The sequence below is a fragment of the Typopeltis vanoorti genome, chromosome 9 (assembly GCF_054136105.1).
Source record: "Typopeltis vanoorti isolate ZY-2024b chromosome 9, IOZ_Tvanoo_1.0, whole genome shotgun sequence".
In the NCBI taxonomy this organism is placed as follows: domain Eukaryota; kingdom Metazoa; phylum Arthropoda; class Arachnida; order Uropygi; family Thelyphonidae; genus Typopeltis; species Typopeltis vanoorti.
Window position 1 is genome coordinate 69,594,751 of NC_143557.1, and position 14,131 is coordinate 69,608,881.

A 14,131-nucleotide genomic window follows, 5' to 3' on the forward strand; every position below is an offset into this window, starting at 1 on the left:
TTTAGCCCGCTAGGGGGCACCTTTAGGACTCTAGGACTGAGTTCAGTTGCTTTTCTTCAGCCTCATTTGCTTAGTGTGTGTGTGAGTGCCTGCATGCACATATCATTGATTTGTGATCCCTGAAGATAGCAATGTAACATTGCCAAAATACAGGTAGTTATTACTTATGGTTTTTATAATTAATAATTTAGTTTACACTGTCATTTCCTAAAAAATTAGAAGTAATCAGAACTTTTTTTTTATGTGAATCCCACCAACAAAATGGGTGTAAATGTACTGTATATTAGTACCACAGATGTGTTAATGATTTACTGAAAACCCCTACTAAAGAAAAAAAAATGGAAATTTTGCCTAGCCACTTCAGGCCTCCAATAAGCATGGTACTGTTCTCACACACACTGGATGACAAAATTCATCCACATAAAGATGTGTGTGTGTTTATCAGTGAGTGAGTTTAAAGAAAGGCACATGCAAATAATGATTAGTAAAGGCTTCCCATGAAGGCTTTGGAATCCAACAAGGATTGCACGTGGAATAATTATTCCTAAAGATTAGAGGCGAGTATTATTTTTTGATAATTCAATTGGAAAAATGACATTATGTTGCATCCTTTAATTGGAAAAGGTCTAAGTTCGATTCTCATCATGATAAGAGGAATCTTTATATGGGTTTTTATTAAATGAAAGTGAGGTAGCCGATCTCATATGGAGGTAGCAAGGTCCCCCCCCCCCCCCCAGAAGCTTGGGTTTTTCATCCTGCATACATACAAATCAGCTGTGAGAGTGCACACAATTCACAGAAGAAAAAAAAAAATACTAGTGTTGGTGGGCAGTAGATGACATTGTGCGTAGATGATGGTAGCAGCGTTTTGTGTAGCTGGTAGATTAAGCAGTGGAGATGGACAGCTGTAGAATAGAATGCCCTCCTGCGACGAGTCTTTGGACTGCTTGGAAGTGTCATTTAACAATAATTTCAGATATTTCCAATATGATTTAGGTCTTCCTATAAATTAATCTAGCCTATTCCCTTTGAGCAGGGAAACAATACACACAACTATAGTAAAGCTTGTAGGCGTAGACTTCTGTGGCTAATTGGTTCAAAAGACATTTCGATGATTACACCACATTTTTTATTAATCAGTTATATTAATATTTACTAACTTGTAAATAATAGTTCCTGACAAGTTTCGTAAATCATAGGATTTACATCTTCAGGGGTAAATAGTATAACTTAAAGTTTAAACAAGAGAAATTAATAACTACAAATCATAACTGTCTGGCTATTCATAAACTCAAATAACAGAATGCAGATATAAAACGTTATTGACGTTGAACAATGCTGGACGATGTCATGTGTTCTTGTTTTCATTCATACAGTCCGAGCTCAGATTGAGGTTGATTTTTTATTAGAGCTGACCACACTTGATGGAGAATTAAACCTTCATTTTTATTGCATTGCGTTGGGTTTTTCAGCATATTAGCAGCTTCTTTAAATTTTCTTATGTAGCTGTTGTTTTCTATGTATGACAATGTCGTTTTTTGCCAGAGTACATCGTGTCCAGTGGAAGTGGTATGAAAAGCAAGACCTGTTTTTTCTCCTTTGTATTGTACGTCTTTTTGGTGTTCAGCCATGCATATTTCTCGAGATCTTCCTGTCTGTCCTACGTAGCAAATCCCGCAAGAGCAATGGATTTTGTAGACTCCTGGTTTTTTAAGAGGATGATGAGGTGGTTTTGGTGGATGTAGGAATCTTGAGATTTTTTTCCATAGGAAGGAAGGCTACTTTTACGTTGTGTTTGTTCATTAATTTGGCTAGCTTGTCTGTAATATTTTTGATATAAGGAAGCAAGATTGCATTTTTGTAATCCTGTTTTATTGTGTTGTTAGTTGGAGGCATTTTGAGGATTCTCTTGATGATTTTTGTTTCATATCCATTCTGTTGGAGGATTTGTGTTAAGTATTTTAGTTCTTCATTACATCTTTCTTGTGTGCTTGAGATATTGTATGTTCTGTCTCGAAGAGTTTTAATTAAGCTTATTTTTTGTGAAGGATGATGGTGTGAGGATGCATTTTGAAATCTTCCTGTGTTGGTTGGCTTCCTATATACTGAGAAAGAGAGTTTATTTTCTTCATTAACTTCTAATAGAATATCTAGAAAAGGAAGTTTTCTATTTTCTTCTTGTTCTAAAGTGAATTTTATGGTGTTGTGCAAATTGTTGAGATAATCTTTAAAGTTGATAAGTTCATCTGTTGTTCCATTCCATATGATGAAAATATCATCTACATAGCATAGCCATATTTTTGGTTTTTTATGGTAATTCTTTAGAGCATTGTTTTCAAATTTTTCCATAAATAGGTTTGCTAATACTGGTGATAATGATGAACCCATTGCTAGTCCTTTTTGTTCCCAGATTCTGTCTTGATAGGTGAAGAAAGTATTGTTTATACAATGTTTAAAAAGATCTAAGATGTCTGGAGGGAAGAGGTCTTCTAGAAGACTCAAAATTTCTTGTCTTGGGACGTTTGTAAACAAGCTGATAATGTCTAAACTTGCTAAGATGTCTGATGGACCAATATGTATATCTTTCACTTTTTCTATGAAATGTGTACTATTTTTTATGAAGGAAGATGTTTTTCCTATAGGATGCGAGATCATGTTGGTGAGGTATTTCGCCAAGTTGGAAGTTGGTGAATCTCTTCCATCTACTATTGGTCTTAAAGGTATATCTGTCTTGTGGATCTTTGGAACACCATAGATTCTTGGTATCAAAGGATGTTTTGATTGTAAGTATTTTTTAAGTTCTTCCATCCACAGAGGCACTTTTTTTATGAGATCATTTGTTTTTTTGTGTGTATGCCAAGTCGGGTCCCTGTCTAAGGGTTTGTAGGTGTTTGTATCCTCCAGGAGACTTTTCATTTTATTATCATATTCTGTGACATTTAAAAAGACAGTTGCGTTGCCTTTATCCGCTTTGATTATGACTATTTTTGTCATCCTTTAATTTTTTAAGGCAAGCATATTCATTGTAAGGTAGATTCCTATGAGGTAATCTGCTTTTTAATAGTAAAGCTGCACTCTCTGTATGGATAAGATCTGCCGTGTTGTTCAGTAGATTTCTAATTCCTTTTTCTATTTGTGCTATGATATCAATTTTTGGTAGGAAACGTGGGGTTAAGGCAAAGTTAAAACCCTTAAGTAAAAGGTTGTTCTTTTGTTAGGACTCTCGAAGAAAGGTTAATAACCACTTTTGAATAATCTAGTTGTTTTTTATGTATTTCTTTCTTCTGAAGGAGTAGGTTGAACTTATGAATTAATGTATGTTTCTTCTGTTCTGAGATTGCTATTGCTTTGTTGAATGTAACACTATCTATGTTGTCCCATAGGTAGGATGGAAGAGATGTGGCCAGTTCATTATGAAGAGAAAAAGAAATGCACATGTAATAAATAAAATATTCTGTTTTCAATTTTACCAGAAAAGGAACGTGGTGGTGTTTTAATTTTGGACTCTTCATTCTTACCGCTTTGGATACCCAATGTTGAGCGTGCTAGAAACATTGCATCTATATTTTCAACATCAGTATAGTAAAGCTGCCAATTTATGCAGGCCTATATATTTTAGTAGAAAGGGCAATACAATTTCTTAGCAACTTTCCCAATTTTTAATTTTTTTTTTTCATGTATTTATAAGCAATAGAAGGTGAGATATAGGTAAAAGTACTAAACATGTGAAACTGAGGATATAGTTGTATGGACTTTGATATGTTAAATGTAAGATTTTTATTCATCACAAATTTAGATTTGGCTATTCTTATCAATCACAAAGCTGTTTTTAGCTTTGAATACTTTTAACTCACTGCTCATTTCCTATCTCACACACGGGGTTGTATTTTTAAAAAGATAAGGTATGGTTACTGAGAACTTAGTCTGTTTTCCTGCCTTATGATATTCACTGGAAATATTCGATGGAAAACGATACCAATGCATGGTTCATTAAGTTATCATCACTACATTGCTTTGTCACTGCCAACATAACAGAATGTGTAATGAACCATATATATACAAAAATTATAATGCTGCTAATCCTTCATTCAAAAAAAAAGTAATTCGATTTCTTTAAGTTATTATTCTTTAACTAAGAATATCAGAAATGCACATGTAATAAATAAAATATTCTGTTTTCAATTTTACCAGTAAAGGAATGTGGTGGTGTTTTAATTTTGGACTCTTCATCCTTATCGCTTTGGATACCCAATGATGAGCGTGCTAGAAACATTGCCTCTATATTTTCAACATCAGTATTTAGATTTTCATGAGATGTATTGGGATAAGAAGTCTTTTTGGATATGTTCTCTTTAGCTGAATGCTGAGAAATTACTGTTTGGAGTGATGAGTTCTGGGATGCTCCTTGAGAACTAAATGAAGAAGATCGGGCAGATATCTGATCATCTTGAAACATTACCTATGGTTTTCATCAAAAGTAAATGATATGTTATTTTAAATACCATGTAAAATAAAAGGTTGAGAATGAATAACAAAATTAATAGAGACTAGAAGTAAACAAGCACTTTAAATTTGCATAATCTAGTAATCTCCCAATTATCCAGTTTTTAAATAACCAGGGAATTCTTAAACAAGCTAGCAAATGAACCAACTCCTGGAACAGCACTTTTTAATTATATACTCAGCAAAAAAAGTCAACAAATGAATTTCTTTATGCAACTGAATAATTAGGAAATTATTATATTTTAACTTAAGATGGATTCAAAGCTAAAAACCTTACATGCTAACATATCAAACTCCAGACAACTATAACCTCATTTTCACATGTTTAGTACTTTTACCTATGATTACAATTTGCCATGGTACTGTACTGTTTATAAATAATACTATCATTAAAAGGAAATAAAATGAACAGTCTAATTAATGAGAAGGGGAAACCATAATGTCAGTTCCACATACTAAATTCACACATGAATTTAATATGTGGAACGGATATTATACTTCAGCAACTGATTCTACCCATCATCCTCTCTCAATGTACTTCCACTCCTTTCTTTACAGCATTCTTATACAACTTCCAGTATCTCTGCTCCTTCCCCACACATAATTCCTCCACATTAGTCTTGTAAAATTTCCTCAGTAACTTAAAGGTCTTAATCATATTGCGACTTTTCTGTCTATTTACAAAACTATAAGAATCACATTTCACACATCACAATTCTTCCTCATAACCAACATACCTGAATGCTGATATTGCCTTAGTTGTTCTTCATGGGACTCTTTCTAAAAATCCCACATCACAACAAAATACAGGTGGCCAAATGTGTGCACATAAGTATGTGGTCAGTTCATGATCATGTATAGAGGGACAGCAACTTTTTTTTATCTTTGTGTACCAGTTTCCTCCTTGTCAATAGCTGTACTGAGCTGAACAGCCTTTGCAATTAAATTTACTTAACTGTTATGCTAATATTTCAGCTTGGATACCAAAGTGTCTTGACAAGCAAACATAGAGGTAATGCAATTCAGGTAAAGGTAGGCATATAAAAGGAAAACAAAGGTTTCCAAGGTTTTTGGCAGCTATATTTGTATAAGGTAGGAAGAATGGCTAGAGTTATTGCAAATTCTAAAAGCAGTCTCTGATAATTTTAACAAATGCTTGTTAAAAAAAAAATATGAATGTTAAAATCTGTAATTACTTATATTGAGTCATAAATTTGAATTTCTCTAAATACATTATATAAGGATGAAAAGTTAGCAAACCTCACAACTGAAATGACTTGAAAAGAAACAATAACTCATATCTGGTCTCATTTTAACAATATTGTTCCAGATGGTCACCACCACAGGAATTCTTTTTTAAATACTAAATCATATAAAAATTATAAAATGATTGCAATAAATTCCTTTTTAATTGCCTGTATGCTAATATCCAAGTTCTGGGAAGAATGATGTATCCAACTAATGACCAATCAGTATCAGTGGTAGTGAAGATTTTGGAAAAGTTGGTTGGGGCTTGCATTCAGAAATGGGTTGTCAGAGAATCTTTACTTTGCAATGAACAGCATGGGTTTACTAAGGGAAGGTCATGTTTTAGCAACTTGTTCACATTCTATAATAATGTTACCATTGAGCTAGACAAGGATATGAATGTGCCAATGATACTTTTGGATTTTTTGGTAAGGCTATTGACAGAATACAGCATCTATTGCATAAATTGGAGAATATGGACTAGATTATAAAATAGCATGGATAAAAGGATGGCTAACTGACATATCAAAAAATGGTATACGGAGGATATGAGTGCAGGATTTAAAGTACTAGTAGTGTACCACAAGGAGCCTTGGGCCACTGTTGGCTGATATGCAGTAGTTGCAGAAGAATGATTTGAATGGGCTGGAATTCTGGGCATGGGAAAATGGCTGTCAGATCAATGCTAGTAAATGTAAAGTCATGCACTTTGGTTAATGAGATGGTGAGATTATGCTAGAAGAAACTGATCAGGCTAGAGATCTTCGAGGTTTAGTAGGTAGGAAGTTGAAATTCAATGGTTATATAGCAAAAACTGCAAATATAACTGAGAGTATAACTACAATGCTGAAACGAACTTTGATATGCAAGGATCAGGAAGTCATTTTGCCTCTTTACAAGACTTTGATAAGACCTCACAGACTACTGTGCACAGGTCAGGTCTGCGTGTTTTCATAGTGTTTCTGCTACAGTGGAGAGAGTGCAAAGGAAAGTGTTAAAAAGTGTATCAGGATTACGGAAACTGATTATGAAAACAGATTGAGAATTTGTAGACTGCAAACACTGACAAACAGGAGAAAGAGGTGTAATATAATTGAGATTTACAAACTTCTGAAAGTATCATAACAGATATTATTAGAGATTTGGTCTTGTTGAGCTCAGCATTATCAAAAGAAGTGGAGAAGATGTGAGGTCTTTTTTTCTTTTTATATAGAAAAACAAAACTGTTTCAGAAGCAATGAAGTTGACTAGGCTGCTTTCACCTTCAATCAAGGATACTGTGAAGCTCAGTGTCCAGGGCACTTATCATATAATCATCTTGAAGCATGAGATGTTGGAGCAATGCAAGGCCTGTCATATGGGTAGGATGAACAAAGTGTGCTATCATCAGCAAAAAAACTATGAATAGAGTTTGCAGTGAATGAGAGCAGGTCATTTACATAAATCAGGAAAAGGTGGATAAAATGACAGAGCCCTGAGGGACAGCAGCATTGACAGGAAATCTGAGGAGAGAACATCATCCACCATTACATGTATGATCAATCTGAGAGAAAACTGATGATCCATTTACACAAGGACAAAAGCAGCCCAAAATGATGGTAACTTGCTGAGAAGCACTCGATGCATGGCCTCTTATCAAAAGCCATGGATATGTCAAGAGCAATAGCACAGGTTTCTCTAAACCTTTCCATGGAATGTGAGTGATATAGGCCATGAGATCTGTCGATCTGGAGTGGTGAAATCCATACTGTTCACTAAATAGATAGCAATTCTCAAAGTGTTGAAGAAGTTGATTGTTGATAATCTTCTCCATTACTTTAGACAAAACTAATATAAGAGCAATAGCTTGATAATAAACATTTATCTTCTTGTAGGAACAGGTTATGTATGAGCTTTCTTCCATGCTGAAGGGCAGATGCCAGCCGAGTGCAGTTTAGTGAACAGATGATAGAGAACAGGTGTTAGTTCAGAAGCACATCTCTTGAGCATAATGGGTGGAATTCCATCAGAATTGGCTGCCTTTGTAGTATCCAAGTTATTAAAGATTCTTCTGATGTCTTTCTGGTAAAAGGTCACAGGAGGCATGAGATACTGTGTAATTTCCCATGGTCATCTATGTAGAAGTTGGAAGAGAAAAATGAAGCCAAGACATCAAGCCTCATCTTCAGATGATGTTACAATGTTAGGGTGAGATAAAGGAAGCACAGATGGACAAAAGTTGCACATGAGAGCTTTGGCGAGGGACTAGAAGGCACAACTGTTAGTGACTCAGGCAGTGAGTTTTGTACATTATCCTTGTTGAATTCAGACTTTGACCTTTTAATGGTGGTTTTACAAGTGTTGCAGGCAACCATGTAGGCTGTGAATGAATCTGGTGTTTTGGTCTTAAGCCACTTGTGAAAGACTGTTTGCTTTTCTTGAACAACCCTAGCACACTTTTTAGAAAATCATGGTTTAGATATGGGTTGGAGAATTTGAACAGAGTGAGGAATGAAAGTTTCCATTCCAATATGGATTATTTCTTTAACAAGGTCACAACAGATATCTGGATCTGACGAATTAAAAGAGCAGTCATGCACATAAAAGAGGAGTCATGCAAGTCCCACTGGGCATTGTTGTAATGCCAGAGCATGCAATGCTATGAACGGCTAAAGGAAAGATATTCCACCAGACTCAAAGCTGGAAAGATATTCCATCAAACTCAAAGCTGGAAAGATATTCTATTCTGACCACAAGATTGTGGTCAGAATTGAGAAGAGGCGGAGTCACTTGAACAGAGTACCTGGAAAGACTAGTTAAGAAAAGATCTATGCTGTTGGATGAGTGAAGAGGATTGTCAGAAATTCAGGTAGAGAGATGAATGATCGTCATTGTTTAAGTCATTGTTTACAGCAAAAATATCTCTCTCTCTCTCTCTCTCTTCTTGCTTGCTCAGTGAAAGTTGAAAATGGGATTCAATTGAAATTATGGACATTGAAATCACCAAGAAGGATGACCTCACTGTTTGGAAATTTTGATTGTATGAAATCGAGCTTTAAAGATAGGAAATCAAAAAAGTCAATGCTTTTCAGAAATGGAAGAGGCAACAGATGAATGAAACAAAATACGGAAAAGAAATTTTAAGCCCAGGAGGTCACAAAGGTGAGATTCTAGGTTAGATATCTTTTGGCAAGGAATATCAGAATTCGGATGTTTGTCAAGTGAATATGAATGATCTTTTGTGTGATATTTAAGTTTCTTTTTGGGGGGGGGTTAGAGGGAGGTTTGTCTTTTGTTTAAGTGATTAAGCATTAAAGCTCCCACATTCCTGAAACTAACAATATCAAGCTTCTTCTTAATACAGACATACTCCAGTTATACAACAAGTTAGGTTCCAGAACACTTCCCCCACCCGTTTTCCCCACTTGTAGATGCATATAATGGTTTAGTAACATTTTTAAGCAGTCATATAAATGATATAAATAAAACATTTATGTCATATATGCAAACGAAAAATTCAGAATATTTTTTGCAAACTAAAATTCGGAATAGATTGGCTTAAGGGAACACACTAACCAGTTTGGTCATCAATCTACACCAAGTCTTCCCAATTCGGCAATATGCCACATTTACAGATAACAGTAGTATTAACTACAGGGTGGCCCATAAGTCACAGAATATTTCGTAGAAAGGTTAAGATCAAAATTATGTAGGTCTTTCACTATTCCATATCTCCAAGCAGTACTGTATGCTTTGTGTATATCAAAGAAAACTGATACTAGATGCTCACGTTTTAGGAATTCATCTCAAATGAATGCCTCCTGCCAGACTAGATGATCATTAGTAGAATGATATTCTCGGAAGCTAGTTTGTTTCTCTCCGGAAACCATAAAAGACAAGAGCATATTTTTCCAGAATCTTGCAGAAGCATGTGGTCAGAGCAATTGGACCAGAGTTATTTGGAGATTCTGAATCCTTCCCTGTCTTAAGAAATGCAATAATAATTGCCTTCTGCCAGGTATCTGGAAATATGCTCTCAGAGAAAATTCTATTCTAAAGGTGCAACAGTTGAAGTTGATCCATGGATGATGACAACAGATGTTTTACCATTTCATAATGAATATTATTTGGTCCAACAGTAGTTGGACAGCAATTAAGCAAAACAGCTTTCATTTCTTCTTTGGTAAATGGTCTGTCATATTCTTCTAAGCCATTCAAAAAAACTGGATTTGTTTTTTCTGCTTTGCTTTTTTGGGCAAGAAACTCAGAAATATAAAATGTTCCAATATTTCTAAATGCAAAAAATCTCCCTGAGTGTGTCAGCAATTGCTGTTGGGTTAGCAACTGTGCAACCATTATGTTCTAGGATAGAGAGCTGAAGAGTAGCATATCTGCTGTTCATTTTCTGGATTCCCCCCCATCCTTTTTTGCAGTTGGTGGATCTTGATATAGAAGTATATTGGATCCAGGATTCCTTCTGGCTTGAGCACGTTTGAAAGCAATCATGTGTAATTGTTGTGGACATCTGTGAAAAATACCCCAAGCTTTCTTCTGGGCTTGTTTGGATGATGTGCAATTATTACTCCACCATGGCTTAAGGAAATGACTAGATGTTTTAGGAATTGCTCCTATAATGCACTGTTATGTGCTTCCCTGCATTATTGATAGGAGATCAGTTGACCACCACAGAACTCAATTCAGTTAATGAGGAAAATGTCAGCTTGCTCAATTTTCCACTGACATCTGTAATGTAGTACATAGTTGCCCATGCAGGAAAGTGGATATCAGGGGAATGTGATCACTCCTAATTAGGGTTGTCATCAGTTTATCTACTTAAATAGTGAGAAAAGGGAAGGTGAGCAGATAGTTCAGTCAATGGCAGTAAATGTTCAAATAGGTCTATGGAAGAAGGTGTTATTTCCTGTGTTTAAGAGGGAGAGATTGTCGTCAAACATATGCTCTACAATTCCTCCTCCTGTTGTTCAGGCACTACCCTACATAGTGTCATGTCCATTTAAATCCCTCATTAAAAGTAAAGGAACTGCAATATGACATCAAGGTTATCTCAAGAAACATGTCATGAAGAAGACAGATGCAGCATACTGTTATTATATTTCCAATTGAGAGTGAAATAGCAACTGCTTCTATGTTGGTATTAATTTTGATTTGTTGGAAGGGGATATTTACTCACAAGGATGACAACTCCTCCGTGGGCAGGTCCATCCCATCCTTAGAATGATGGTAACATTATGGAGAGCTGGATCACTGCTTGGCTTCAAATGTTTCCTGCAGGTAGAAATATACTGGTTTATACTTCTGCAAAAGAGCCTTGCCTTGATGTTGTCTATGTTTTGTTGGAATCCATGACAGTTCCATTGTGGGAATGTTTCCATTATTTCATTTTGGTGGCATCATGTAGTCTCTTATGTTGAGCGGCTTTGTTCTCATCTGTCTTAGATTTTTTTCTTTTTTGAGAACTGTAGAAAGCCAGAGCATATCTCTTCACTGGGAACATATCAAAGAGGTCCCACTCAGACATTATGACTCTAGAAAAGTTTAGTTTTGTGGAAGTAATTGTAATCAGTATTCCCCCAACAGATGTTGCACATAGTAATTTTTTGATTGTGCTATTGTAGCTGCTTCAATAAGACTATCTCCTGAATGCTTTTTCTTTACATATATTAGAAATTCTGCTAATCCTTCTGGCTGAAAAGAGTTACATTTTGCTAACTGGTTGTTCACCTGTTGAGTGTAAGATTAAGAAGAGTGGTGTACTTATTTCACCTTCTGATGTTTTTTTTTCTTACTTTGGTTTTCTGTTGGTGATAGTATGGTTTCTGAACTTGCTTGGGGTTTGTTGAGGGCTCCTGATAAACAAGAAGATGGACAAGTGTTCATTCTCAGGAGGAGTTTAGTTCATCACCAGAGCTCTCCCCACCCATCAAAGAGCCACAAATAGATACCCACTCTCCAGCAAGCAATGCTACACTTGGGAGTGGAATGCCAGGGCTATCCTAGCCTTGAGCCCTGTTCCTGGACCATGGTGAAGAAGGAGACTTAATGCAACACCCTTGACCCTTGCAGGTAAGCCCACTAGCCAACTGATCTTGGCTAGGCCGTCCAGGACCATCCGTCTTGACAAAGTAATGCAAGACTATCAGGTTCCCTTTTCAGGATATCCATGGGTCACACTACACGGCAAGCATAGTATATTAGATCCCAGTGATGGTGATATGAAATATGAGTTAGTAATAAAGACTCAGGAGAAGTAGAGCAAAGAATATGGGAAGAAAAGAACAGAAATAGAAGAACAAAAAGGGGTCAGTACCATCATTGGGTAATCCCCTCCACCTTGAACATGTGCCTCATGTCACTAAAACTGCCATATGAGCAAATGCAGCCTCGTATAAATGGACACTGATAATAGTTGAAAAACTTCGTATAAACAGGCTCTGGTAATAATTCAAAAGGGTTGTATGAACAGATTGTAGTAGTCAACCAAAGCATCATAAGGTGGTGTATTAATTTATCTTCATTTTTAATATGATTGTTGCTAATGCCATCTCTTCACTCTCTCGTTTCTTCTCGTAACTCTCATATCTGTAGTCTAGTCTTTCATCAACTATTTTATTTCTATTCTGACTCTCAGATCCATAAGTTAACCCTCGATGAGCCTATGAATATCCTGATGAGTATATGGACTCCATGGGGGGTTGCCTGTGTAATAACAAGTTAATATTGGTTTGATCATCGCCTTGCATACATCTAGTTTAATGTTTTGACTAATTTCTCTTGCATTTCATATACATTTATTCAACTGACCCTCAACTAAACCAAAAGTTTGCTGATTCTGATGCCTATTTCCAAATTTAATTTGTCATCTTAACTAAACATGTTACCTAAACAGCTTAAATATTTTGCATTTTTGTAGGCTCTCTGCTTAGGATACAATAACATTTCTTTGTGTTACTGTATATTCCATGGTTTGTCTACTTACTGCAGATTTTCTTGCCAACTTTGGTATTGCAAATATTCAATTTAGTTAAGGAATCCTGAAGGCCTATGCTGGATTTATTTAAGAGTACATCATCTACATAAAGTAAACAGCTGAGATTAACATTCCCAATTTTGATGTTAGGTTTAATGCAATTTTCCTTCATAATGCAAACCATATATGATGCGTATCCTTGTTCTACACCTTATTTTATAAACCATCTTCTTACATCTTCCTGTACCTCTTTCAATATAACTGCTCATATAACTTGAATAGAGACTATCCAACTCAAATTTTGAAACTGTCTCAACTCATCAACCTACAAACAATTTAATGCCTTGCAATGGAAAGCCCTCTATCTCCTCCTTGTGTGGACTTATTCATGGAAAAGTTCAAAAATGATGTCTTGTTATCTACAAATCCTAAACCATCAATTTGGTTTAGGATTTATTCATATTCATAATATGAACAAATATTGTGAATATTTGTTCATAATATTTTCATAATATGGAAACATATTCATAATATGGAAACACAGTGTAGCTGAGTTATATGATTTTCTGGCATCTATTAACTCCTTCCACCAAAAATCAAATTCACCTTAGAACTTGAGAATGAAGGAAAATTACCTTTTCTAGACATTTTAATTACGAAACAAGCAGATAAAAGCATTTCTCTTAGTGTGTACCATAAGCCAACCCACACAGGTTGTTATCTACATTTCTCCTCGTTACACCATATTTCACAAATGGGCATTGTACATACGCTGAAAAAAGAGGTGATCTCTATTATAAGAGATGAAGGAACATTAACAGAAGAATTACATTCTATTCTCCAACTATTGATCAGCAATGGATATCCTAAAAAAAAAAAAAAGCAAAAAGAATACTACTCTCTAATCCCTCTCTACAACAAATCAGTGACATTCATTACAGAACTTCAATTTCCACTCCTTTTGTTAACGAACATTCACAAAAAATTGCTAACTCCTGAAATCTCATGACATCAGAGTAGCCTTCAAACCAATTATGACAGTATGAAATCTGTTACACTCACCCAAGGACCACAACTCTTTCAACAAACATCCTGGAGTTTAGATCATCCCATGTTCTTGTGGCCATAATTACTTAGGACAAACTTGGAGAAGTTTAGAAATAAGAAAAAAGGAACATATTGGAGACGTCAACAACAACAGAGAGGACAACTCAGAGTTGGCATTTCATTTCTCCAACACTCAGCACAGCATTGAATGGGATAAGAGCTTCATGCCATACATAGAAGAAAACTACAGCTCCCACAACATAAGAGGCTACAGTTGTAATCCACTGACAAGGTACCCTAAACAGAAACCAAAGGATGATTCTGTGTGACATTTGGAAGTCACTCATCAGATCGCTAAACATATCA

General features: G+C 35.6%; 1 protein-coding gene across 1 annotated transcript in view; it reads right to left on the reverse strand.

Annotated features, from left to right (window-relative positions):
- Nucleotides 1-14,131, reverse strand: part of LOC150103130 (uncharacterized) — a 607,032-nt gene that overhangs the window by 452,002 nt on the left and 140,899 nt on the right. Inside the window, exon 10 of the mRNA XM_090397550.1 lies at nucleotides 4,189-4,459. Coding sequence (XP_090253676.1) covers nucleotides 4,189-4,459 — 271 coding nt within the window. The remainder of the gene's footprint in view (nucleotides 1-4,188; nucleotides 4,460-14,131) is intronic.